Source organism: Prinia subflava, chromosome 13 (assembly GCF_021018805.1).
Source record: "Prinia subflava isolate CZ2003 ecotype Zambia chromosome 13, Cam_Psub_1.2, whole genome shotgun sequence".
NCBI lineage: Eukaryota > Metazoa > Chordata > Aves > Passeriformes > Cisticolidae > Prinia > Prinia subflava.
In genome coordinates, this window is record NC_086259.1 from 14,498,577 (window position 1) to 14,524,967 (window position 26,391).

Sequence of the window (26,391 nt, forward strand, 5' to 3'; positions counted from 1 at the left end):
CTCCAAGTTGGGCTGCAAGCCCTGCTCACAGCATCCCCAGCTGCCCCTCACTCCTGATCCTGCATGGCAGCTGCAGTTTCTCCACAGGGTGCAGAGGCTGTAGCAGGCAGGGCAGCACAAACCAAGCTTGGGAAAGGAGGAGAGCAGTTATCTCTGGGGATTCTGCTCCCCTCTGGTCCAGCCCTCCAAGAACATGCTGGCACTTTTCACAGCTCCCCTGCACAAACCCACTGCCAGCATGGTCAATTAAGACTCTGCTCTTTAATGTACTATTTCCTCCAACATTGCACTCCCGAACGCTGACTGCGATACAGCGCTGCTTTAAAAAGATATTTACACACATCCCAGCATCACCCCTTGCCAGCCCAAGGAGCCAGGCCTCAGCCCGTGCCGAGACCCAGCCAGGGGAAGTCTCTTGCAGCCTTTCTGGCGGAATGGCAGCAGTGACAGAGAGGGCAACAGAGCTACTGCGGTGGTTTTGGATTGGTTTTGGTCGCATCCCTGATGAAATAACAGCATGGAGATGGGAGAGGGTGTTGATCTATCCCCAGGCAGGGCTAGAAGCGTTTCATCTGTCGGCGCTCCTGTCGGCGCTGCTTCTTCTCGTTGGGCTCCTGAGCGGCGGGCGAGGACTCGGCCGTGAGCCAGGGCCCCAGGATGTTCACCCACAGCAGGTAGAGGGCGCGCCCCGGAGCCTGCAAAACACACGTGGCACAAACTCGGTCACTCTGGGGACAGCGCCGGCCCAGGGCTGCTACAGGCAGGAGGGCTGGTGCTCCTGAGGGAGACACAGCAGCTGGACCAGAGGCATCTCAGGGTGCATGGAAATCAAAGGCAGTGGTGGGTGTCCAGAATAAATGGCCTGATCTCATTTCATGGTTGAGGAACGTATACAGTGCTCAGATTTTATAAACAGAAATCCCAGCATCAGGTCTGAATTACCCAGAGGGATCCAACTGCCCAGACATTCCACCTCTCCTTCCTTTGGAAAACACACCCACGTTTCTTTGAATTTATGAAAAAAGCAATCCAGATGGTCTCCAGGGGACAGCCAAGTCTAGGCTGCCCCCTGCCAGGCCAGCTAGAGAGGAATTTGTGGGTGAGGACTGAAATGACATCAAGGACTGAACTGGGACAACTTTCCATGCTCCCACAATTGCCTTCTGTACCTTTGTGGGATATCCTCAAAGCATATGTAAGATTTTTAAACTAACTAAATGGAGACTTTTTTTTCTCCTTCTGCACAAGCAGTTTTAGCTGGATACACATGAAAAGTATTTCAGGAGCAGAAAGAGTTTGGTGTGTTAAGGGGAATGAAAGCTTGTAGCATTTTATCTACCCAGAGGCACAGTGTCCAGCAGATCCCAGCCTTGGTCCAGGCTGAATGGCTGAAAAAGCCAAACAAGAAGAAGCACTGTTTGTTACAGACACAGAAAGACTCTGTGCACCAAGACAGCTTTGACCTGCCTCCTGTGGCTTGTTGCTCTTTCATGGGACAGAGGGAAAGACAAAGGCCAGTCTAGTTTTTCTGTGGTTAACCCAGAGGGATCAGGACTTCTTTGCCTTGTGCAGCCTCATTTTTAAACAAGATTTGACAAGAAAATTAAAAGACATATCAGAAAGTAGTTTAGGCCTGAAACAGGACACTGAAAAGAAATGGATAAATACTGTCCTCCATCCTGAAGACAGGGAAAGACAGCAACGATGCAGAGCAAGATGGAAAACAGCAGGGGCTGGGGCTTACCAAGAGCCAAAAGTACCAGACATAGAGCGAGAAGCAGCTCAGCACTTGGACTATAGCTGTCAGCAGGATCACATCCTTGAGGTGCCTGAGGGAAGAAAAGCAAAGCATTAAGCTTTCATTCTAATCCCTGCCAAACATTTCAGCTCCTCTGCCAGCACAGTCTGCAGTTCCTCTGCCAGCACAGTCTGCACTGCCTCAGGGGAGAGACCCTGCCCAACCCAGGGACTGTCCCTGCAGCACTGCTTTGCCACACAGAGTTATCTAGAAGGATCAAAGCAGTAAACAAACAACAACAGCAAAATACTCTGATGAATTAAAGAGATGATCCCCTCTGAAAAAATGACATTGCTGAGGACTTGCTGGGGGTTTGGAATCAGCAACAAAACCACCCCCCACCCCCACAGCTGAAACAGCAGCCAGCACCCGCTGATTTGACACCTATAATGACATAAATGTAACTCCTCACGGCTGGCTGTGCTGGAGGGAGCCATGAATCTTCCCCATGCCATTTCACACGCTGACAGGCACACTTGGGGTCACTGAAGGACAAGCACACGGCAAGCTGAGCTACAGCAACAGACGGCTCCTCCTCCCCTCCTGCTTATCTGACTCCAGCTCTTCCGTGCCAGCCTGAGGCAGAGCTGAGAGCAGCTAGGAGAGGAATAAGCTGCCCACGCTGCAATCACCACCCTCGGGGGATCTGACACCCAGGAGAGGTAAACAGGTATTAGTTTTCCAACACAAGCCTCGGGGAGTGCCATGAAGGCTTAGAAAAAAGGCCAACTCTCACTCTGGTTAAATCATCATCTGCTGGAGTAAAAAACCCTTGAGTCACATCCAAGAACAGAGACAAGAAAACAAAGGCTATGGCATAAACAACATCGACTCAAGACACTGCAGAATCCACCATCAACAGCTCTAGCACAGACACTGAGGGTTCAGTGACCTCTGGCATTACCAGAGGCCACAGAGGGGTGAAGGCAGAGCTCCCACCAAACCCAGCTCTCCCAGAGATCATGAAGATAGGCCTTTCTCAAGCCCAGAGCAACACAAAGCATCCATTTGAGAGAAATGCCATGAAATCCACAGTGTTCCAGAAGCAGCTCCAAAGGAGCAGCATTAATCAGCTGTGGCACGTTCAGCTAAGATGCTGGAAACATCCCCTGCTTTCTGAAGTACCTGCTAGCCTAGCCCTGATCTCCAGAGAGATAATTTAGAGGTACAGGGTAAGGATGGGAACTTCAGCTCTGAAGGTTTTTAGAGCTCTGTCTCCCCTGTGTTTTGCATAGCCCATTACTCAGATAATCATTCATTTATTTTAAGGTATCATAAACCTCACCCCAATTGCTCAGGCAGAAAAAGCTCAATGCCTCAGTAGCAAGGGGAGTACATCTGCATCCAGGACTGCAGCAGTGCTCTGGCTGTGCTGTCACCTTTTCACAAGAGGTGCTGGGATCCCTGTGCTACCTCCTGCCAGTAATTTCTCCTGACAGCACCATCACAGACACAGAGGGCAGTGATCAGGCACTCTGCCTCAGTGCCTTGCACAACTCCAAAAGGCTTCTCCCACAACTAGGCGCACACCCCAAATATCAAAGTTCTGTATTTTGCCTCTTTAACTGTCCCACATTGTTTCACTAGGAAGGCGTTCAAAATATTTTGCAATTCCACTCTAGAGAGCCAAACCAGTGTAAAATGGGAGCAAAACACTTGGCTGACCAGCAGGGAAATGAAGTCACTACAGCATGGAGAGGAGGTAAAGCACCCAGCTCATAGGTGACACCTATGAGCTGTGACCCAGCTCATAGATGACATCCCATCTCCTACTGGCCACCTTGTCCTTTGTCTGAGTCTCCTAAACCAGACATCTGAGTCACTCCTGCTGCAGGCAAAAAAGGTCCCATTCCACCAACCCAAACACAAGATGAGAACTCATCCCATGCAGAGACAGCAGGTTCTGTTTCCCGCTGCCTGCTGATAACATCCCCAGGCAAAAATCAAAACTTACATTAATAAAACAATATATATCAATATAAGACCCTGACAGCCTGAGAACACCTGATGCAACACAGGGCTCAGCTGGAAACAAGGCCCCAGTGTGCTTCAAAAGCCTGGCAGCAAGGGAAGGACAGAGGTAAACCTGGAGCTGTAGGCCAAAGACGTGGCAGGAAGGAGCCAAGGACCCCAGCACCTCGCTGGCACACGCTGAAGATCCCCAGCTGAGGCTGAGGGCCGGGAAGACAAAAAACAAAGCCTGATGTGTCCACAACTACCTGGCAGTTTTCTGTAACTAGTTTAAGGCTCACTGTTGGAAAACATGTAAATCTAGAAGGTATTTTTGCTGTACCAGTGCTGCTGTCTCCTTATTTTATTTAGCAGTGCTTTGCAGGAATTACTGCAGTGTTTCCTGTAATACTGTGGCATTCCTTCACCAAGGAAAGGACAGGTACAGTGGCACCAAGAACACCGGACAGGCAGAGACTCAGTGCTGTCTGCAGAGGGACACGAAGAATGCACAAGCATAGGGGACAGAAATGGCTGAGGAGGTGACAGGAACTGGCTGAGACAGAGGCAAGAATTTTTAGTGTGTAGAGCACTTCAAGACACGGCCAGTTTGCAGCCAGGATGGTGTAACTGGCAGCATGTGCCCCTTCTGCTCTGTCAAGCATTACCTGCTACGCTGGTTTAAAAAGAAAATACCTTTCACTGTGTGCTGCAGCAGTGTTTGTTAACTGAAATATGATTGTAAACTACTCCTGCTACACTCGTTGTGATCTTTTACCTCTACAGCTCAGCCCTATGGACAGTGACCATGCCAGGCTGACACACCCACGTGCTGGCTCCTGCCTGGGGCACACCAAGCCAAGTGTTCAGGTAATAAGGACAGTTAAGGTACACTCTGAGAAGAAATGGCTACAGATCTCCAGCTCTCCTCATGCCCACGCCAGTGGGCAAGCTGAGGAGGGAGCTGAGGCCCAGCCTCCTCCTCGGGAGCCTCTCCTGGCTCTGCGTGCACGCTCAGGCAGCAGGTCCTGCTCACCTGGACTCGTGCGGGTGTGGACACTCACTCTGCCATCCCCTGCTCCATATTCAGGTCAATTCCCCCGTCGGCAAGGCTGCCATCGTCTGTGAAAGACGGTTTTGCCATGGAATTCATGGACCGGTAGCTGGTGCCGTAGACCACCAAGCTGAAGAAGAACGCGACCTGCAACAGGGAAGCCGCAGTCAGCTGCGATGGCCAGACCCCGGGGCTCGGGGGCATGAACGAACCCCATCCCAGGCGCCCCCGCCGGGGCAGAAGATGGTGCCCGGGGCTCACCCACGTCCAGGCGGAGGCGGCGGAGTAGAAGACGACCAGGTTCACCACGGCGTATATGGCCTGCGGAGAGAGCACGGCACGGCTTTCCTGTCTGCCCGCTCCCGCCCCGGCCCCGCGCCCCGCCGGGCCCTCCCGGCCGCACTCACGGAGGCTCCCAGGATGATGCGGAGGTAGAAACGCAGCGTCTCCCGGTTCTCTTCGAAGATCTGCTTCTTGCCCTTGGTGCCCGCCTTCCCCTTGGGCTGCAGAGCCAAGAGAGGCGGTCAGCGTCTCCCGGGAGTCCCGGGCCCCGCAACCCCGGCCCCGCACTCACCGCCATGGCCGCGCCGGCTCCGCGCTCCCCTTCCCGCGGACGTGACGCGACGGAAGCGGCGGGACGGAGCCGCTGGAGCCCGGGGCGGGACGGAGCTCGGGGCGGGACGGAGCTCGGGGCGGGACGGAGGGAGCCCGGGGCGGGCGGGACGGAGCCCGGGGCGGACCGGACGGGACGGCCCTGCCCTGGGGTCCTCCCACAGAATCGCAGAATAGCGAGGTTGGAAAGGGTCAGTTGTCCTTCCTCCCCGAAGTGGTTTTTGAGTATCTCCAGAGAGGGAGACTCTTCACCCTTTCTGGGCAAGCGGACTGGGAAGAAGTTCTTCACTGTGCGAGTAACAACGCAAAGGAACAGAAAGGTTGCCCAGCATGTGACTGGGACTATTCACAGTGCTCCCAGCCGTCCTAGGCTGGAAATGGCCTTAGCTGTAGTCTTAGCTACAGGGAATCTGACTCTGAACCTGCACCTCAACACCGGGAACAAGATCTTGCCAGCCATCCTCCCAGCTTCTTCATGCACAGATTTCGGAGTGCTGCCATCCACTCTGGCCCCTTTTGACCCTCAGTCAGTCTGAGCCCTTCCCCAAACCTCTGGAAACGACACGGCTCCGAGTTATCCACGAGTGTTTATTGTCCCAATACACAGGAGACAGAGGCACGGCTGGATCCCTGCCGGGCTGTGGCTGTTGGCACAACACCCTTGGGAGAAGCTGCAGGCACACGAGGAGGTGCAGGGCGCTGGGGCGGGGCTGTGGGCCGGGGAGGAGGTAGCTTGTGGTGGTGCAGTAGTGCAGCAGCACGGCTGAAGTGTGCAAGTATCCGCCCCACGGGGGAAAGGCACCGCAATTGGCATGAAGGGCAGACCAGGGGCTGCTCCTCACACCAGGCCCAGCTGAATGGTGCTGGGAAAAGGGGGCTTGTACCCTAAACACCCCCATTCCAGGACAGTGCAGAGGGCTCAGCAAAAACACCTTTCAGTGCAGGAGGGACCTGGCAGGACAGGCACATTGTGCCCTGGAGATGTCATCTGCTTGACAAACTTAATGGAGAGGTGTGTTCCATCCCTCTTCTAACCACTGTGTTGTCCAGAAAGGATCCCCTACACTGATGGCAAAAGTGAGATAGTGCAGATTCGTACCTTTGTAGTGTTACTCCCCCTCCAGCTATCCCAAGGTTGCCTGTACCTTTATTCCAGCCCATATCCTTGCCCTCTCTGCCCAAAGCCTGGCTGCAGTGTGGGGGAATCAGTGCCACCACAGAGGGATTTGACTGTATTTCATCTCACTTCCCCATGGCAGTGGGGCAGAGCAGTCAGCTCACCCCTCCTGAACAGGAGGCTCATGCTTGGTGGCTCATTCCATGCTCTTGCAGGAGGGCGGGACACAGGCAGGGAAGGGTGGGACACCCAAGCCCCCAGCCAGCACCCAGCCTGTCCCTTTGGGCCAGAGATGAGGGACAGAGCCTGGAGGGAGGGGCTTGATTTTGAGGGGCATAGAGGGTGGGGACAGGGCACAGGGAGGAACTCACTGCTCTGCTTGGCTAAAGTCATAGCAGAAGTTTAAGTTGCTGGGGGGCTTTGGGATGGGAGGGGGGTCGTCGGGAATGCTGATGTTCTCCAGGTCCAGGAGCCGCAGCTTGAGCTCCATGGATAGCAGGACATCGAGGTCTGTTTGTGTTCGCTCACTTGTCATCTCCTTGCCCAGAAGCACATTCAGCCCATCTGTCCAGAGGCAGAACTGGGGAAGCAGAGCATAGGCATCTCTGGCACCAGCCCCGGGCAGCCAGAAAGCCTGTGGGCTTCCACCCCCCAGGGACACACACAGCTCACTCCCTTGACTGCTGTCCCCTGGCAGACATCTTGGGCACTGTGTGCCACCCCTGCAGGTCCCTGGAGCTCACCTCGTACCGGGTGGGGGCAATGAAGTTGAGGCAGTATTCCTCCACATCGTGCACAATGGAGAAGGCCAGCTCCAGGACATCCTGCAGGGACAGCACAGGGGATAGCTGGCTTCTCAGATGGACTCCTCCCAGCTCTGGCAGGGCTCAGAGTAGGAGATGCACCCAGCCTCTTCCTCTGCACTCCAGGAGACCCAAAAGGTCTCTGTCCATGAAACCATGCAACCTGCCACCATCACCCACTCCCAAAACCCATCTCCAGCTGGACAGGATAGGGTGTGAGGTGCTGACCTTGTTCTGCTTCCCAGAGCTCTTCTCCTTTGTGTGTGGACACTCCTTCCCCACCAGCAGCATCTTCATGTCCGCCACAGGAACTGGGGCAAGTGGAGGAGCTGTGAACTCCCTCTCTTCTCATCCCTCTCCCCCATGTACAGAGCCCAGTACAACCCAAATGTGGGGACTCACTGCCACCCACAGCTTTGGCTGAGGGACTAAAGCCACTCTGTAGCACCCTTTGGGAAGCCAGTCTGGCCCAGCCTGAACTCCCACAGCTCCCAGTCTGACAACACCAGCAGACACTGGGACAGCTGTTCAGTATCCAAGCAGAGGGGTGTTTCCCACCTTAAGGCAGTCTTAACCTGGAGGTTATCAGAAGGCTCCACTCCCTCCTTCCCACCCTCTCTTTCTCTCCATCACCTACTTTTTTCTGGCAGGCTCTCGATGGGGGGAGACCGCACCCCCTCCTCCACATCCCCATAGTGCAGCACCTTGTGGTTGGGGGACAGGCGGCAGTACCACAGCTTGTCTGCAGCAGAAGAGCCGGGAGAAATTCTCAGCCTCCCTTGCAGAGATGCCCTCCCCAAGGGGGATGGAGCTGCCCCCTTATCAGCACTCCCCATTTCTCCCAGCCCATGGGCTTAGCCCTTACCATCTGTCCAGGGAGTTGGGCATTCTGTTCCCACAGATTAACTGGGACTTTCCTGGTGGCAGGGGGCATGGGAATAAGCCTCTGCCTCCCTGCCAGCCCCACCCTCGGGCAGGGTTCTGGCACCCACCTTGCCTGCGGCGGCTGCTGATCTTGCGGAAGAGCGTTCCCTCGCAGAGGTGCAGCAGACGCTGCTGTCGGATCAGCTCCAGGAGCTCCGGCTTCAGTTTCTCCCTCAGCTCCCTGGGGTGAAAGCCAGCAGAAGAGGAGCACAGCCATTTCAACAGGTGCTCACTGACCTCCCAGGATGATAGCACTGTCTCTGCCTGAGACCCCCTGCTCCCTGCCCACAGCCCACTCACAGCACAGGCACAGCCAGCGTCTCCTCCTGGTGCAGCCGCTCCGTCTGCCGCAGCTTCAAGATCTCGCTGTAGTTCAGTGCATTCACTCTGGTCTTGAATATCTCCAGGGACGTGGGCTTGAGGGACAGGGTCCTGGTGATCTGCTCCCGCACCACCTGCATCACCTGCCAGGCCCGGGACGTCAAGTCCGGTTTTGCAACACTCCACAAATCCCTGAATTTGTACTCCCGTGCAGGGAAGAAGCATCCCCCCTCACCTTGTCAAAGTCCTCCTGGGTTGCTCTCATCTCCTTCCAGGTCTTGTTCACCAGCTGGATGCAGATGCAGAATAGCTCTTCAAAGAAATGATCCTGCCCGAAGAACATAGGGTAAAAGGCCTGAGCCGTCTCCGAGCCTGTGGTGAGAAGGATGCATGAAGCCAGACTCCCCAGTTTCTCCAGGGGATTTCAGTGTCCAGGGAAACCTGGGTATTTCCCAGCCCGACATCCCCTTCCCATGCTGTCAGCCATGCCAGAGCCTAGTGGCCACATGGATGCAGTCCCCTGCCCTGGCAGCTTGTCCCACTGGCAGCAGGGCAGGGAGCAGGACAAGTTTGGGCACACATACATGGCTCTCCAATGTGCAGGATCTCACAGAGTATCAGGGTGAGCTTGATGCTGCTTCGAGCAAAGGGACATTCGTGTTTGTCTTCCCGGCTGCTGTTCTCGAGGACAAACTGGAAAAGAGGGCCATGACCTCATGTTACACAGACTTGGAGGGCTGCTCCAACAGTGGGTGTCAGACATGCCACGCTCCTCCTGCATTCCTAGTCAAGCTGTCCCCCCAGGAGGTGAAGCCATCCCTAACAGAAGTGACCCACTCTTCCCAAAATCCGGCCCCAGCCTCCTCCTTCCCTTGTGGCAGTGTGGGAGCTGGTCACAAGCAATGCAGGCTGGAGCATGGCTCATGCCTTGCTGGTTTTACCCAAACTGCCCCAGTTTGCTCAAGGCCCAGAAACTGAGCAAACCCCTAAAAACTATCGGGACCCTTCAGAGGCACTGGTCTCAAATGGCTTCTCCTATGCACAGAAAGGACTCATCTCCATCTGAAACAGCAACAGCAGGACACTTGCCTGGCTGTGGCCAAGGACAGATCACAAGGAAAGGAAAAGAAGGTGGAGATCCACCAGCACTTCTCCACCAGGAAGTTCCCTAGGAGAGTACAGCACCTACCCTGCTATAGGCATTAGGAGTGTTCCTGGAGAAATACACCATGTTGTCCAGGGCAAGGAGTCCTGGTGGGGCACGGCGGAGATCCTCTGCTGGGTTGCTGTTGTTCTAAGAGGACACAAAGGATGCAATTTAGCAGCTGCTGCTTTGTTCTTCAAGCAGCAGTGTCTTCCCAACACAGCCATGGGGTTTGCCTTTGAGTCCCAGCGGCCTCACAGCACTCACTGTTCAGGAGTGCTGAGGGAGCAGAAGGGAGGCACTGCATGGTGATCCATCAGCATCAACAGGGTCACCAGGCTTAGGGGGCCATCAGAAGGTGCCACCAAGGCCATGTGGTGAAGCCAGCATGGGGCTCAGGAGGGGATGCAGGGGGAACGCACCATGAAGCCCAGCTTGCGGAATTCCTTGGCACACAGGGATCGCCGGCGCTCGGTGCTGAAGGTGCCAGCAGGCACCTCGCTCTCAGACTCAAAAGCAGTTTGGCGCAGGGACTGGAGGAGATCCCGCTGTTCCTGGAGGGAGAGCGGAGAGGAAGGGATGCCAGTGGGCCCCACAGAGGCAGGTTCTCCCAGGGCAAACCCAAATGTGTTGGGTTCACCCAAAAGTGAACTGCTTCCACAGGTGGAAGAGATCAGGTCCAGACTTGCAAGGAGAGTACTCCCAGACCTGTGAGTAGGGATCCATGGACATTTTCATGCGATGCTCACACAGGTTGAGGCTGACAGACTGCAGCACATAAAGATAATGGGCCATCTCATCCCCCAGTGGCTCAGAGCTGTGGACAATGTTCTATGGGAAATCATGAGACAGAAGGTTGCGCCATGCTGCTGCTTCCAGTCCAAGCACAGGACCCAACAACCAAATCCCAGCAGGTCGTACTGCTCAAAGGGGTGTTGGGAATTGGGAAACTCCCCTTGGGGTTGGGCAAGATCTGTGTGTGCTGAATTGCAGGCAGATGGGGCGCAACCCCCAGGTGGGTGCCAGCAGAGCAACACCCACTGGTGTTCTCAAGGAAGGGGTATGGGGCACACAGACAACCCAGCCAAGCACAGTCACCACAGGTTGGGGCTCAGGGGACAGGGCCTGGGGAGAAAGGACAGAGAATGAAGCACAAACCAGACTTTTGCACAACTCCAGCTCCTCACCTTGTGGATAAACTGCCTGATGTTCTTCTCCCTCAGGTAGTCCATCATGTCCTAGGGGAAAAAAAGGCTGTGAGACATTCCGCAGCTCAGCACACCACCATTTCCCATAAAAAAAGGAGGAGGCAGAGTGAGAACATAGACTTTAAACATCTCTGGGCCCTTCTTGCAGCCCTGCCATCCCAAAGAGCACAAAGCCCACAGCAGAGGACCCAGCTGCCCAAGGTCCCATCACAGGGAGGGGCCCACCCTGACAGCTCAGACGTGCCAGAGGCTGGGTCATCACAACCACTGTGCCACCACCAACTGTGATACTTCTGTCATCTCAGACAAAAAGTCCTGACAGCCGAGGGCTCTCAACAGAGCACCCCAGTGACAGAGGCACTGCGGTGCCTGCTCTGCAGTGCCACCACCCTGCCATGGTGCCCCTCACCCGGCGCTCGGCGTCGGTCGCGCTCAGCAGCAGCGCAATGAGCAGAGCCATCGCCTTCAGCTGCAGCTGGGCATTTGTCCTGTGGGAGGAAGAGCAGGAGGATGTGAGAGGCACCAGCACCGAGGATGGGGCCGAATGGTGCTCTGGCCTCTCCACTTACGCCTGCAGGTGGGTGAGAAGACGGTCCAAGGTCACTTCTTTCTTGACCACCTCAAAGAGAAGGCGACTGGTAGGCACCATATTCTCCAAGATAGACAAGGAGAGCTGCTGGATAGATGCATCCACTGCATTCATGTTGACATAACTCACTATCTATGGGACACAAAACCATCTGTCAGTGGCAGGCTGAGCCTGAAGCACAAGGATAACAAGGAATCCCACAGGCACAAACTGTGGACATTGTAGAAAACTCTTACCTTCTTGATGAAGACTGTACTAAGATTTTCCCAGGAAACAAAATCATGCTCCATCAGCTCTGTGAAGGCTTTGAGGGTGTAAGCCAGCATCTCCCCTGCACTGGAGGGACAGATGAACAAATGCAGTGAGGATAGCTCCAGCTATCCCACTCCCAATCCTACAGTGGTGTTTGTGCAGTTGAACTTTGGTGGGCATGTCAGAAACAACTGGAGAAGAGAGCAGTGAGCAAAAGAAAGGAAAGAGACTGCTGGGTAAGAAAACAGACTTTCACTTAGTCATCCCAGGAACTTGACTTCCCCAGGAAGTCAAGGCAGGGGAAGTTCAGTAGTTGGAAAGCTGCATCACCATGGTACAAAGATCACTGCAGGCAAGCCCTCAGGAAAGCTGAACCACCCCATATCCCTCCCTGTACTTCCAAGAAATGTGGTGCATTGCCTGGTTCCACATTCTCTGAGTGACAGGAGCTCAGAGGAGCTGCACCATCACATCCTGAAAAAGTCACACAGGCAGTGGTATTTGGCAGGATTTCCTCAAGCTCCCTGCAGATCTCTTGTAGCTAAAAACCTCAGGGCAGAGGGATCATTCAGGGTGGCAGGAACGAGGAGCAGCACTAGAGGCCAAGATGATCACAGCAGGTTTCCTGGTAGCAAGCCCCATGCGGCTGCAGATAACCCAGCCAGAGAAGGGGTGGAAGGTTCAAGTCTGGGCACATTCACAAGGAGACAGGACTGCATATCTGTGGGGACCTTCCCCTGGCTGCCAGCATGCAGGGACACAGCCACAGTGCAGGCATCAACAAGTCAGGAACACGAAGAGTCCACTCCAACGCCCAGCTTGGAGCTCATGCAGCATTAGCAAGGGAGAAGAAAAGTCAAGGACTGCAAGGAAAGTCCTGTCCTGATACTCACTCATTCCCTTCTTCCACAATAGAGTAGATTTGCTTCAAGCCATTCCTGCTGATGAACTCTTGAGCAAAGGTAATGTCCTGGGAGAGGCTTGCAAGCTTCTTCAGTGAGTCAGTCTTCACATCCACATTCTTGCTCTGGATCCCAATATACAACTGCTCTGCTTCTTGGTCCTACCAGGAAGGAAAGAATCAAGCCAAAGGGGCTCATTGAAAGACAGTGAGAAGCTTGAAGGTGGCTGTGAGAGCTGAAGTGCAAGTTTTGGAAGGAGTCTCAGGCTAGAGCAGCCTCAGTAAGGAGCTGGACCGAGAGCCACCAGAGCAGACCAGGTGGAGCTGAGGATGGAGGTCAAACTGGCATGACACCAAGAACACTTGATGAGTTGGCCCCTGCATCCAAAGCATTTCAAGATGATTTAATTTCTCTTCACACTCCCCCAAGCTCTGCCGAGGGAAAATGAAGGCTGAGATACTCCTCCTGCCTGTGTTATTTCTGCCGGGTCTGAGGCACAGAGAAGAGCCATCATGAGCTCAAGTTGGAGGCAGCCAGAGGCAGAGGGCTCGGAGCACCCCACTGCAGGGGCATGGAGCACCAGAGCACGCAGCAAAGGAGGAGACAGGGGGGCAGAGGGATGTACCGGGGACGTGGTCAGCCGCAAAATGCTCCCGTTCTTAATGTCCCTGCGGTTCTGTAAGGAGAAAAGGAGCCGGTGAGCCGGCGGGCGCTGCAGCGGCGGGGCCGGGGGCTGGGGGGGTGTCTCACCGACTCGGTGATGTAGGTCTGCCGCCCGTCCGCGTACTGCAGCGCGTAGCGCTCGGGGTTGGGCAGGCTCCACCTGCGGCCACGGGCGGCCGGTCACAGCCCCATTCGGCTGGTGCCGGCAGCCACCGGGTCACGGCAGCCCGCTCACGGGCTGTCACGACCTGTCACGGCGCGGTGGCAGGCAGCGAGCGCGGTACTCACGCATCACAGACGTCCTTGATCACCGAGGCGAGCGGCTTGGTCTGCGAGAGGGAGGCCGGCCGTGAGCTGGCGCGGGGGGCCCGGGGAGGGCTGCGGGGGTGCCGGGCAGTACCTGCTGGAGTTCGATGAGCTGCGGGATGGCTCCGACCATCTGGATAGCGATCTTCACCACGTCCTTGGGCGGCGGCATGGCTCCCGCGGCGGCTCCGCACCGCCGGCAGTTCCGGGTTGTTGCCGCCGCCGCCGCCTCCCCTCACGAAGGGCCCGGCCCGGCCGCCGCACCGAGGCCTTGTGCCACCACCCCAGCCCCGGGCAGGCCCGGCCCCCTCACCTGAGCTGACGCGGGTGTGGCAGGACCCACCTCCGGCAGCAGGACACGGCCTCCTGCTGGGAAAGGGAACCCCATCCCCTGGGCTGGGGCAAGAGGAGGCACAGGCTGGGGCAAGGTGAGAAACTCTGGAAAGTTTTTGTTTATTCACGTCAGAGAACACTCTGTTACAAATATGACAGGCAATTTTCTTTCCTTGGAAAAAAAAAAAGTATAAAAATAATCTTTATATATGAATCAAAAGTTCATTTGCAACTGTAAATTTTTCTCTAGGTATCCTTTTCGGGAGGGTGGTCTAACTGGCGGCGGACGTGAACACTGGGAAGGAGGGCAAGGGCCAGGCAGTACATGAAGAGCTCGAGCTACACCAAAGCCACGGAGCCTTGATAGCACGCAGGAGCCAGGGATTCCAGTCAGCTTCCATGGGGAGGGGGAAAGGGTCAGGGACTGGCTGCATGCAGGCTGGAAGTTCACCCCCCAGAGGGGTCTCACACCTCAGCTGTCTTGCCAGCAACAGCTGCCTGCTGCCAAACTAGCGTCCCATTGCTCCTCCTCAGTTCTTCATGCTTTTCCCAAAGAGGCTGCCAGTGCTTTGCTGCTGCAGAAACAAAGAGTCCTTGTGGAGAAGTCCCACGCAGAATGAGAGGGCCTGAGGAGCCACTCCAGGGACACGGGTCCCAAGCATGTACTCTTCTCACCTCTGCAGGCTCTTCATACTTTACATCCCTCAGTGCTGGTGCTGCAGCAGGTTGTGTGGGTCACAGGAAGTGAGCAGCCACACAGAGAAATTAAACATCAGCTGCTTAAGTGGATGGCTGGAAGCTCCCTCTCTGCAGCAGCCAGCCATGGCCTGGCCTGGCTCTCTGTTCAGCAGTTTGCAGAGCAGGAAAGGCAGGACAGCTGCTTCCACTGTGGTGGCAGGAAGATGTGCAAAACTAAAGACACTCACAGGATCTGACCAAAACACAAAGTTGGGGCTTGCAAAATACAACACAAATCCATCAGGGTATTTTTACTCCAACTAAACTGCACAAGGTCTGGTACCAGCTGATGATCCTAAAGAACCCAACGGCAGACCTTCTGTTACAAAGCAATAAAGAAACTCTTGCAGAAAAATGATGCAGAGAAAGCATTGCAGTAGGTAAAGACCTGCCACAGGATCAGGAACTGGGAGTGTGGGTATGGGCACTAAGGGAGCAAATTCAAATATACAGAAAACCTGATCCTGAGAGAAAAAGGGGTAAAAAAAGCTCACTATTTTGACAACATCTACATAACCTGTCACAGCAAAATACTACTGAATTGTAACTGCTTGGTCACCTTTCAGACAGTTGCAGGTTCAAGTGCAATGGTTGGTAAACCCCAGCTATTTGCAAATATGAGCAGGCTCCAATGTCCCTGGAGTACCTTACAAGCACCAGCTGGAGCAGTCTTATCCTTTCAAACATCTCTTCAGTCAGGCAAAACCAAAAATTAAAAACAAAACCATACTGGCACCTCTGCTTTAGCCCTGTAGAAACAGCACAGCTGCTGGACAAGGAGCTGGAGCCCCTGGGGTTGTGCATCAGCAGACTGGTGAAAGCAGATCCAACGTTCCTCCTGATGCACCAACAGGGAAAGGCTCAGTGCTCCTGGGTCCTACAAGGAGTGCACAGCTCCTGAATCCCACTAGGAGGCACAGCTGGCTAAAAAAAAGTGCTTTTTGTGAAACATACTAGCTTGGTCTGAAGTCACTGAAAGAAATAGACACTTTGGTGCCATTTTTTTTCCTCTTGATGCCTTTTAGAAATAAAACTACCCCAATCCGAACCACTAATACAAAGAAATCTAACTAACAACCTCTGGGCTTGTGAACTGACCGTGGTATTGGGGCTCCTTGTAGCAGCTGGTACCTAGGAGGTGCAAAGTGCCTCTGGGAGTGCAGGAAAAACCAAGGCATGCAGATTGGAGGAAGCTCAGAGAGGCACGTGGGCAAACTCTGCAGGTGAACTGGGAACACTCAAAACACAGACCCTTTGAAGTGAGGCCCAGGATCCAGTGGAGAGATGCGGGGGAAAGCTGCACGTGTGTCTGGCACGTGCACCAGAGGAAGAAGCAAACTACGGGGAGGCTCCCAGCCTGCAAGTCCACATCTCTTGGTTCTGAGTCCATTTGAGAGCATCTCTGAATTACTCGGCCATTGAGCTCTAGCACAAAAGGAATCCAAAAATAGACACTTTCCAAAGAGTTACAAAATAGTCCGTGTTTGCGGGGCTCACAGCCACACTGAGAAGTCAGAGGTTGAGGACAGGCACATCAAAGAGGTCACAGACACCTTCACTCTCATCCAGGTTATAGATGTAGTCGTGATCTCCAGGTGGAGGGGAGAGGCGGAGCAAGGGAGCAAACACTGGGGAAAGAGAAGCCCAGGGTTGGTTACAAAACTCAGCACTCCCACCCCAGCTGAGGCTGCCAAAGGCACTGAACAGCGCAGCCACCTCACAGGAACAGTCCCCTCTCAGGGACTGGCAGGACAGCAAGAACTGAGTCTGTGTCCAGAGCCCAGAAAAGATGAGGGCAAGTCTGCAGTCACAAGGCAGCCAGCTGGGTAAAATTACACAGCGTGGTCTTCCTCCCAGTAAGGCCACACCATGACAGGAGACTCTGAGACTCACCTTCAGATGACATCAGCTCTTCCAGCAGCTCAGAGTTCCCACATTCTGGGGAAGAGACAAGCATGGTAACAAAACAGTCTGCTCTCCTGGTCTGCTCCTGAGTAGTTCCCCATTTTCCCCACCCTTGTTATCCCTTCTCTGGCTAAGGCACAGCATGTGCAGCAGGCAGTGAAAGAAGCTTGTGTTTAAAAGAGATAAAACCATGTAGTAAAAGTAATTCCAGCACAAAACACTACGGGAGAACTCCAGCTCCTGTGGCTTAGACTGCACAACCTTAAAGCAGCTGCCAGTGCCAGGGCACCGTTACTGGGATCACACAGATGAGAGAGGCTGCATGGAGTGTGCTACAAGGACCTCTAAGCTCTGCAGAGCTGCTCTCTTCCAGTCCTGAGTTTTGCCTCTGTAACTGTTGACTGTGTTTTGTCCTTTGCTCCTGGAGTTTTTAAATTCTCCCTCCAAAATGGGAAGAATACTCCATAAACCACATACTTTACCGCAGACAGCAAACATCTTCTTTACAATAGCATCCACATAGTGACACAGTAGAGTTACTTTGGGTAAGTTAGATTTTCTACACGGCTGGGGCTTTGCAGCAGTTTGTACCTCACACTGTGAACTCAGACTTACTCTTCAGATGTACTTAGACATCATCTAGACTTCATCCACTATCTGCAGCAGAGGTGCTGGGCAAGGAGGAAGGATGTTCTCCAGGCTGATTGTGGAGCACAGGGCTAAGAGCAGAGATTGGAGACTCACACGTGTCTGTGTTTGGGTCTGTGGGGACTTTTACCCGAAGGCAGCACCTTCACAAAGCATCTGCTAGAGCACAGAACTAGGGACTGGCTGTTGTACATCTCCTGTGACCACCACTGAAGTGCTCAGGTGTACTTGGCCCTGCCTGGCTGTAGGGCTACAAAGTATTCTGCCAGCAGTGAAGAGAAATAAATGTACTGATAAAAAGTTTCCCAGTTTAGGTTTATGTCAGACCAAATTCCTTCACCTCTTCTGCCCTTAACGCAGAGTCTGTCCCACCATTAGGCAGCAACCCACAGACATTCCTTGGACAGAGTCAGAACTACAAACACAGGTAACAGCATCTCCCTCCCCTACTCCTCCAAAATTACCAGCTCCTCCACCACCACCACTGAGAAGTATTTTGAACAGAGAACACTATCTCCCCAGATTATTTGCTTGGATTAGCCTTGGGCAGCTAAAGCTGAAACAAGATGTAGCAGGGATTTTTCTTTTCCATACTGCTGACAAGCTGAAGGAGGAGCATGGGAAGGCTGAACGCGGATTAGCGTCAGCATGGGGACAGGAAAGCCCTTGCTGGTGCACTGCAGGCAAGATCTAACAGAGGTTGCTGGAAACATGGAGACAGAAAAATACATACAGAAACCAGTGATTTTAAGATTGCCTAACTACTCTTTAGTAGAGGGCCAGCAGCCACCAATGACCACAAGCACCTTACAAAACCACATCCACAAAATAATCCAAAAGGGAATGAATCAAATTGTCCCTTTTCTGTGGATAGATGGGCACAGAAAAAAGCTGTGGTCAGGGAATGAACGTACCTCTCATTGGATCAAACATCTCTGACAGCTCTTTGGGAAGTTCCAGTACTGCAAATACAACAAACCAGATGGTTTGGATCATTACATGAAGAGTCTGAAATGCTTTACAGCAGAATCACCCACAAACCTACTGTGCTCCTTACACACCCAAATCATCCAGAAATTCTGTTCCCACATTCCGTGTCACATATTTCTGCTGCAATGACAAGTAAAACACTTGAGCTCCACTACTTTAGGAGAAATTTGTAGGAGCCCTAGGACATGAACACGTTATCACAGTCAGCAGCTGTGTCTGTAAACCTCACCCAGTACACTGCCTTGATTACCTTGTGTAGGATGAGGACATGCCTTTGGAGAGGCACAGTGATAAGCTATGTGGATATCCAAGGCCTAATTCCACAACTAAGATGACTCCAGACAGACAGCTCATGCTTCTCTGAGACACACCAGCAGCAGAAGTGAAAAAAGCACTGTGCGAGCTGCATTTGAGTAAGAGTTCTTCTTCTAGCCATAACCTAACCTTGAGTGTTTCTGCAGAGAAGTTGGGCTTCAAAACATTCCAGCAGTGTGGCTTACCTAGAGGATGCTTTTCTCTCCTTGGGCCAGCCTGCCATTTCCTGGCATAAAGCTCCAGGGTTCCTTTTTTAAAGCATATCAAGGAACTTCCCAAATACATACTGCAAGGTCACTAAGAACACAAGATCACTAAAGACAGATGAAGTATTCCTGAGCAAATGAGGAAAAGGGAGACAAGAGCTCTCCTAATACAGGAAACTCCCTGAGCTACAAAGGTGCTCTCAGTGGTGGCTGAAAATTCTATAGCTTCATGCCGTCTCAGAAATAGGACCTTACTCTACAGAAAGGATTGAAAGGGAATAACCCTACATGTAGCAGCAGAGATGTGTATCATGTGGGTGTCCCTTGCAGATTTTCTAGCACTGGTGTCACAGAAAGCAGCAGGACACTAGACACAACACAGTCACCTTGTCACCATGTTTCCTGGCAGCCTCACAGGGAAATGCCTACTTATCCTTTGCACACCCTGCCTGACAGCAAAGGCAGAATGGAGTTCAGCTCCTTCCTCCAGGCCCAGCAGCCTTTCCCTCACTCCCAGCAGCAGGATTTTGGAGCAACACATGAAACAAGCAGCATACTCACCTCCTGTGGGGTCGGGCTTGATGGGCTCAAAGGAGGTAGAGGTGCTGGGCAGGACAGAGCTGCTGTCCAGCGAGGCTGAGGACTGCAGCAGCTGCGTGTCCAACGCTCCTGGCTGGCCCTCGAAGTCACCACTGCCCTTGGACTCTGCGGCCGGGACATCGCACTCTGGGAACAGCCACAGACACACCCAGGAATGTCATCTCCCACCAGCCCCAAGGCAGCTGCAGCACAGACTCAGCCCCCGCTGGCAGTGCTGGCCAGGCAGCTGCACAGGGAGCAGCTTTCCTGCTTTCCTCCGTGTCCATATTTGGACATATTTCCTGCTGATCAATGAACCTGCATGACCAGCTTCTCCCCTCCAGGTGCTCCTATAGGCTGGCACTACCCACTGAAGCCAAGCCTGATCTCCCTGAGCACAGCCAGTCCCACCAACCAAGGCCAAAGGAAGGGCAGCAGCAGCAAAGGCAGTGATGCCCCTTTGCCGGGAGCTCTCAACGCTCTGCATCCAGCAGTGCCAGCCCAAACAGAGCCAAGGAATGTACCTCCTCTACCAGCCACCAGCCCGTTTCTGCCTCCTGGAGCTCCCTCTCACCTGTGCCTGCATTCTTCTGTGTGGGAGGGCCGTGGTCCTGAGTGCTGGTGGGTGTTGGTGTGGAGGGCTGGGTGCTGCTGGGAACAGAGGCCTCCTGGAAGTGGGCGAGTGGTGGGATTTGTGGTTTTGAGGGTGCAGCTGCCTGGCACTGAATGAGGTCTTCAGGGGGAGGGACAGGGAGTACGACAGGAGGAGAGCTCCAAGTATCTTTGTTTACTAGGAGAACATCAATGGGACCACTTGTGCTCTTCAGGTGGATCTGGTATTTCTTCTGTCCATTTAGGCCCTGAAAAAAATCAAAAGCAAAACACAGACATACTTTAAAATAATTTTCAAATAGCACATCAAGTTTCCACAGGCAAAACATACATGTACATACATGTGCACACACACACACAGCCCCTGCACTCTGCCCATGAATTTATCACTCACCTCAGGGACAGGAACCTCCAAACGTGTGCCAGATGGGGCTCGAATCACAAGGAGGGTGTCTCCTGTGAAAACAGAACCAGTCAGGGCTCCTGGGCACAAGCTGTTGTGATGTTAATTAAGCGCTGATGAAGATCCCCTCCTCAACCTCCCCCGTCTCCTGGCAATCCTCCTTGGAAGGAAGACATCTACACCCCAAGCACCTCATACAGTTCTGAATGTGCCAACGGCCCAGGGCACAAAGAACCTGCAATTCTTCTCCCAGTGCAACCCTGAAGATTTTCAGCAGTGTCCTTATCAAGACTAATCTCTCTTTTCCCTAGAAGAACTGGCTTAAATTCACTCCTAAGAACATCTGACTCCAGAGGGAAGTATCCTTCATTCTGCAGTCACAAGCTTTCAGATGTGAATTAGTAACAAAAGAATTGCACTGCCAGCAGAAAAATGGGGTTGAAGCAGGCTCAGAGCCAGGCTGCCAACCTCAGGCTGGTGTCCCAACACCTGAAACCAGCACTCCTCAGTCTCTACTGGCCAGAGCTACCTTAGTTGTACTAAGAGCCTAGCACATGTGGGGCTGGAAGCCAGACTGACAGCATCCTTCCTTTCCAAGTTCTGCAGCTCCTTAAGACCTGCACCCTTAATAACTCAACAGTCACAGGCAAGCAGCTCCCAGCCCATATCTGGGTATAGAGAAACATGAACAGAGAAATACCAGAGCTGTGAATATCTGACATATTTAGATCAAGCAGCTTTCACTTTGAATGTTTACGCTTTAGTGTGATTAATATTCACAATTCCCCAGTATTCTGATTAAGCTTCACTTGGTGATTAACACAGAAGATCCCCAGAGTGATGAGAGAGTGGACAGCAGAAAAGCACTTCCCTTCATTTCAGGCAGACGATCAAAAGTCAGATCAGCAAAAGGTAAGGGGATTAAAAATAACATGGGATTTGTCAATTGGATGTGACTTGTTTAACAAATCTACACTTAAGAAAAATGTAAAATACATTAAAAATGCATAATGAAGCTCAAAGCCACCAGCTGAAGCTGTAAGACCCGTTAGTTTCAAAGACAGGTGCTGGATTTGTATCTCCTTTGATAAATATGTCCCAAATACATGTACAAAACAGCACCCAGTAGGTTTCCACTTCCTTTTTGAATCTGCAAGTGCAAGATGCATCACAGCCACAGGTGGGGAAATTATGTTTCCCAGTCACTAAAAACTGACATATTCTTACTTCTCTTTTTAATTTTTTTAATTAATCCCTATTTAACAAGAGTCCAAGAGTGGAAATCTTGGAGCAAGCAAGTTCAATACCAGTCAATTAGAAAAAACAGGAGCTGAAATTCAGCCTGCACCACAATTTGAGAACACAAGAGGTCCACCAAAGAACCTCTGTAAGGCTCAGGTGTTCAGGACAGGAAAAAGAGTCATGTGAGGCATATTCATACAGGAAAATTGGACAGGTAATGGAAAACCATGGATGAAGCCTCCATTCTAGAGGGAAGTGACACCTACCCTCAGTAAGATCTAATCTCTGCATGTTTTGGTGAGGTCTGACCTCAGACACAAACTGGTTTACAAAAAACAGGTGCAATGAAATGCAAAACACTCAACCAGCCAAGCAAGGAGCTGTCTGCTGGTCTCCAGTAAACTCTTCCAGACTGTTACGAGTGATCTGGCCCCCAGCACTGTCAAACTGAAAACACAATCCCTGCCCCCAAAAGTGCAGCTTCAGCCAGAAGAAACAGTAAAGCCAAGGGGGTGGTGATGCAGCTGTTACACCAGCAGGAACTTGGTGAACAAGGAAAGCACAAAGGTAGCAATAACAAACAGAGGAGCTGATGAAGTGCAGGGTGAGAAAAGTGCTTGGAGGAGATGAGGAGAGCCAGACACAGGTGAGATTATGCTTGGCTGGAGGCAGCCGGGATAAACAACTTCAATCTCTGCAGCAACCAAGCAGATGCAGGTTGCCAGCTCAGGAGAGGTCAGGCACCCACTGAAGCAGAAAGGAGCTGCGACCCCAAACCACCACAGCTGAGTGGGAAAAGCAGTTCATGTCCTGAGGCTACTCCACTGCATGCTGGCCATCAGGCATTAATCTGGTCTTACATCTGTCATTAGAACTGGCAACAGAAGAAACAAAGACTCCTGTGGGTTTTCTTCCCTTCTGCCCAGAGACAGAACATAGGACTTTTGATACAGGCCCCTCACAACTTTAGGAATGAAGGGAGTGAGGGCAGAGCAAGGGGTGCATTCCCTTCTGTCCTCCACTGTCTCCTTCCTGCATTCTTGTTGCCAGGGGAAATGATGTAGCTGAGGGACCACCTTTAATACTATTTCCCTGCTTACACCATGGTTTCTACTGTGCACTAAAATTTGTTTCCTGTCATTAGAACACTGCCCACCCAAGCCCTTAAAATTAAGGGTTTCTAACATAACACACATACACCTACACAGTGAAACACAGCAAGACTTCCTCAGGAGCAGCACCTCAATTCCTTTAAGCACAAGTAAAAGATATGGCCTGTCCCTTCTAATGGAGACAAGAAAGCTACAACTCATTGGTACACAAACGCAGGATGCCATCAGAACTGACATTACATCTCACTTGATGGTGTTGGGCAGCCCATGGTCTGCTGCTCACTCTTTCTTGCAGAAAGGAGAGCAGCTGGGACAGACTGACAGGCCTGCAGCATTACATCTTTACAATGGAGCCCCATTCCCTCACCTGTGAAGCACTTGCAGATATCTTCATGTGTCACATATGCTAATGTTCCCAAGGTTAAGGAGAAAGGCTGCAGCTTCCTGCACAGAGAGCTCAAAGGGCACCTGGTGTTTCCTTTCTGAGCACAAGGAACACCATTCCTAGAAGGCTCTCCATGCCACACTCTGAAGTGGTCTGCAGGTGAGGTCTGCAAGCTCCATGCCCATCAGAGCTGACATCCTGAGATAGTTAAGCCACAAGAGCTGCTCTGCACTCAAGAGAGTGGCACCTGTGACTCAGAAAGAAGCACTTTTCTCACTGTGGTAAACATTACTGTGTTTTTTACTTCCAAAAGCCAGAGGAGAAGCTGGATGCAGAGAAAAGCAGGTCTCCAGGATAGACAGTTACTCTAATTTCAAACCAAGGTGCTGCCTTTTGACCCTTTCAGTGCACCTTCTCCAGCAGCAACAGGTCAGCACCCACCAAGCCCTCAGGTCTCTGCTCCCCAGCCCAGCAAGTGAACACAGAGACAGAGCCATCAGTTCACACAAAGGATATCGACTGTTCTGCATGTCTTCTGTAACATTTTTGATGCTCTGCTGAACCCACATCTTCTGCTGCTCCAGCTCCTGTTCCCGCTGCTCCAGGTCCTCAATGTCTGCCTTCAGCTCGATCAGTTTGTGAGCTATTTCGCGTGTGTTGCAGCCAGGACCCACACCCCTGGGTAAAGCAAAAATGGGTGAGATGTATCAGCCTCTGGAGGCACACAGAACAACCCCAACCTCTCTGCTAGCCTCTTATTCCCACCCATGTCAAACATCAATGCCACACTGCCTGGAAAGCCATGTCTGTACCTGCTCTAGATCCCCACCTCCCAGCACAGCAATGTGTGGTACATCTTTCTACTTCCCCTGTCTAGTGCGACTCTTCCCTACCTCCAGTGCCATGACAGGCATCTTTTCTAGCCCAAGGCAGTGCAAATATTTAGTTTGTACCAAAATAACACCTTTGCTGTAAGAGAGACACCACACATACTTCAGCTTTTCTCGCTGTACCATCAGCACAGCCCAGCTGGGGGAGGCAAGAGCATGGACCACTGAGGAATCTCCCTCTCCACTGTCACTTACACCTGCACTAGCAGGGACCTGTGAAGGGTTTAGACCACCTCTGCCACTCACTTCCACTGGATACTGTTCTTGGACTTCTTCTCAATCAACCCGATGCCTTCCAGGACATTCGTGATATCGTAGATCCGTCGCTTCTGTCGCACAGCCAAGGTATCTGCAGCCTGAAAAAGGTTAAGACACTTAATTCCAAACTCTCAGTCGTGTTTAGCTCCTTCCTGCCCATCAGATTAACTCCTGGCCAAGTACTTTGCTCCCCATTTCATACCTCTCCCATTCCAGCGCTTCAAGTTACACAGCCATGATCTTGATCTCATATGACCATGAGGGGAAGTCACTCATTCTTCTTTTTTTTTCTTACCCCAAAGCCTCCCCACTAAACACAAACCAAATTCCAGCAATCCTGCTCACAGTGGATCCAAAAATCACCATACCCAGTAGCAAAGCAGTGCTAGAAAACAATAGATCAGCAGCCTAAAAATTCAGTGCTCCCTCGGGGTAGAAAAGGAGAAGGGAAGGGGAATGCTGAGAGCTCTCTGCACAACACTTCAGTGAAATCAACATTCACAAGATCTTTTCTGAAGCTGATCTGATGCCACTTGACAAAGAATCAATATCTTTTCAAGAGATTCCTCTGTTTGAAAGACATGGTTCCAGGTAGAGAGTAAACATGAGCAACCCTGGGGCTTCCTTGCCTTGCTCACACAACCCTTTTCCCCTCAAGTTTCAGGACTCGAGGAATGGCACTGTTTCCACTACTACACAGCAACCTGGCATCAGCAAGAGTTAATGTCCATGGCAGTGCAGACAGAACAGGTCAGCACAGGAACCATGTCCCTGTCACCCACCAGTGACAGGCCAGGACTTTGGAGACCCTACATCACACAACTACACAAATCACACTGAACAACACGAATCCACTTAATGGACATTTGAAGCAGAAAGATATTGTAAAATCCAAAGAGAAAACAATTTGGCACAGGCATGGAGCCAGGAAACTCCTCCAGCCCTGCATCATTGGGGCTTTCTGGCATTTGTCTGTCTTACACACATGCCCACATAAGAAGTGCTTATATAAACCACAGCAGAGGAACTTCCCCTACAGGAAAAGCCAGAGATCAAGCACTGTATATGGCACAGTGTTACTTCCTCTAGGTGAAGATCTTAAAAATACAGAAGCAAGATGCATTCACAGAGCAATTCTCCACTGCCTAAAGGCATCGGGGATAACCTATGGCAGGTGACTCCGAGCACACTCCCCCTCCTGGTGTGCGCCGGGAGGGTGAAGTGCTGTACGGGCAGTTTCTATAGGTGTTTCTGTAGATGTCTGAGGCTTTGCAGAGCCGGATCATTATGGTGCCAGTGATCAAGTGCAGGGCAAGAACACAAAAGAGAACAAGGTGGTCAAACGGGTCTGCAGCTGAAGCACACAAACACCTGGCGAGGTCCTGAGGAAAGAGTGCCTGGGACAACCCGATGGGATGGGGAGAAGGGCTGGGAAGGAGAAGCAGGAGGGGGAGTGAGGGCGGCCAATGCAGAGCCCTCTGTGCACGGCCGGCAGCTCTGCCGCGCCCCCAGGGACCCCGCTTTCCGAGCACCTAGAAATAGGATCAATACGGCTGGAAAAGCTCTCCGGGATCATCGATCCCAACACTAATCCCACCGCTAAACCATGTCCCTAAGCACCACATCCACAAGCCTTTTGATCAGTGACTCCACCGCTGCCCTTGGCAGACCATACCACCAGTGCCTGACCATTCTTGCCGTGAAGAAATTTTGCCTGGAATCCAATCTAAACCACCTGCTGCACCGGGCGCTGTCATGTCCCCGTTCTCTCCCTTCAAACCCGCTCCAGCCGCCGGAGAACCGGTCCCGCCGAAGCCCCGCTCCCCCGGCGGCCGCTCCCTCCGAGCCCACCCCCGGCCCGGCGGAGCCCTCGCCCCCCGCCGGCTGCCCCCGCACCAGCTTAAGGTCGAGCACGCCGTCCTTGGCCTCCTGCAGCAGCGACACGAACTTGGTGGTCAGCAGCCCCAGGCTCTTCTCGTGCCGGCTGGGCGCGCCCGCAGCCCCGCTGCCACCCCCGGGGGGCTGCGCCCCGCACTCCGCCATCTGCCCGCCGCCGGCTCCGGGGCCGCGCATCCGCTTCCGGGCCGCGGGGCTCCCCGGGAACCTCCGGGGCGGGGACGGCGGCGGGGCGG

General features: G+C 52.8%; 3 protein-coding genes across 7 annotated transcripts; all 3 read right to left on the minus strand.

Annotated features, from left to right (window-relative positions):
• Positions 1–241: 241 nt before the first annotated feature.
• On the minus strand, positions 242–5,439 carry TMEM208 (transmembrane protein 208). Its single transcript, XM_063410854.1, has 6 exons — positions 5,377–5,439; positions 5,210–5,305; positions 5,064–5,123; positions 4,813–4,949; positions 1,745–1,829; positions 242–695 (listed from the first exon to the last, which is right to left on the minus strand). The coding sequence occupies exons 1-6, from the start codon at positions 5,380–5,382 to the stop codon at positions 558–560; spliced, it is 522 nt and encodes a 173-aa protein (XP_063266924.1). The 5' UTR covers positions 5,383–5,439; the 3' UTR covers positions 242–557.
• A 522-nt stretch (positions 5,440–5,961) lies between these two features.
• Positions 5,962–13,963, minus strand: ELMO3 (engulfment and cell motility 3). 4 transcript variants are annotated; one of them, XM_063410847.1, is made up of 20 exons: positions 13,738–13,963; positions 13,626–13,666; positions 13,425–13,497; positions 13,300–13,350; positions 12,666–12,835; positions 11,757–11,856; positions 11,501–11,652; positions 11,341–11,419; positions 10,911–10,961; positions 10,432–10,554; positions 10,146–10,277; positions 9,769–9,873; positions 9,164–9,272; positions 8,815–8,951; positions 8,559–8,722; positions 8,327–8,439; positions 7,972–8,076; positions 7,563–7,645; positions 7,275–7,355; positions 5,962–7,111 (listed from the first exon to the last, which is right to left on the minus strand). In XM_063410847.1, the coding sequence occupies exons 1-20, from the start codon at positions 13,813–13,815 to the stop codon at positions 6,899–6,901; spliced, it is 2,160 nt and encodes a 719-aa protein (XP_063266917.1). In that variant the 5' UTR covers positions 13,816–13,963; the 3' UTR covers positions 5,962–6,898. The 4 variants fall into 4 exon arrangements, with proteins under 4 accessions (XP_063266917.1, XP_063266920.1, XP_063266918.1 ...); XM_063410848.1 differs by having other exon boundaries at positions 6,951–7,111; positions 7,282–7,355; XM_063410849.1 differs by lacking the exon at positions 5,962–7,111 and having other exon boundaries at positions 7,300–7,408.
• A 109-nt stretch (positions 13,964–14,072) lies between these two features.
• E2F4 (E2F transcription factor 4) lies at positions 14,073–26,357 on the minus strand. 2 transcript variants are annotated; one of them, XM_063410852.1, is made up of 10 exons: positions 26,156–26,357; positions 24,248–24,357; positions 23,626–23,789; positions 23,094–23,135; positions 20,364–20,425; positions 19,932–20,217; positions 19,340–19,504; positions 18,182–18,229; positions 16,608–16,652; positions 14,073–16,342 (listed from the first exon to the last, which is right to left on the minus strand). In XM_063410852.1, exons 1-10 carry the CDS (start codon positions 26,330–26,332, stop codon positions 16,227–16,229), a joined length of 1,215 nt encoding a protein of 404 aa, XP_063266922.1. In that variant the 5' UTR covers positions 26,333–26,357; the 3' UTR covers positions 14,073–16,226. The 2 variants fall into 2 exon arrangements, with proteins under 2 accessions (XP_063266922.1, XP_063266923.1); XM_063410853.1 differs by lacking the exon at positions 18,182–18,229.
• Between the last annotated feature and the right edge of the window lie 34 nt (positions 26,358–26,391).

Excerpts from the sequence above, each read along its gene's own strand:
- TMEM208 (XM_063410854.1), bottom strand. Across the intron at positions 5,124-5,209 it reads GCATCATCCTGGGAGCCTCC|GCCATATACGCCGTGGTGAA; the intron begins GTGAGTGCGGCC and ends CTCTCTCCGCAG. Across the intron at positions 1,830-4,812 it reads ATGGAGCAGGGGATGGCAGA|GCACCTCAAGGATGTGATCC; the intron begins GTGAGTGTCCAC and ends TTCTTCCCTCAG.
- ELMO3 (XM_063410847.1), bottom strand. The coding sequence starts at position 13,815 with ATGCCGCCGCCCAAGGACGTGGTGAAGATCGCTATCCAGATGGTCGGA. Across the intron at positions 10,962-11,340 it reads CGACCGACGCCGAGCGCCGG|GACATGATGGACTACCTGAG; the intron begins GTGAGGGGCACC and ends TTTTTCCCCTAG. Across the intron at positions 8,077-8,326 it reads CAGCAGCCGCCGCAGGCAAG|ACAAGCTGTGGTACTGCCGC; the intron begins GTGGGTGCCAGA and ends CTTCTGCTGCAG.
- E2F4 (XM_063410852.1), bottom strand. The coding sequence starts at position 26,332 with ATGCGCGGCCCCGGAGCCGGCGGCGGGCAGATGGCGGAGTGCGGGGCG. Across the intron at positions 20,426-23,093 it reads TATCTGCAAGTGCTTCACAG|GAGACACCCTCCTTGTGATT; the intron begins GTGAGGGAATGG and ends CTGTTTTCACAG. Across the intron at positions 18,230-19,339 it reads CAAGCCCGACCCCACAGGAG|TACTGGAACTTCCCAAAGAG; the intron begins GTGAGTATGCTG and ends TTGTATTTGCAG.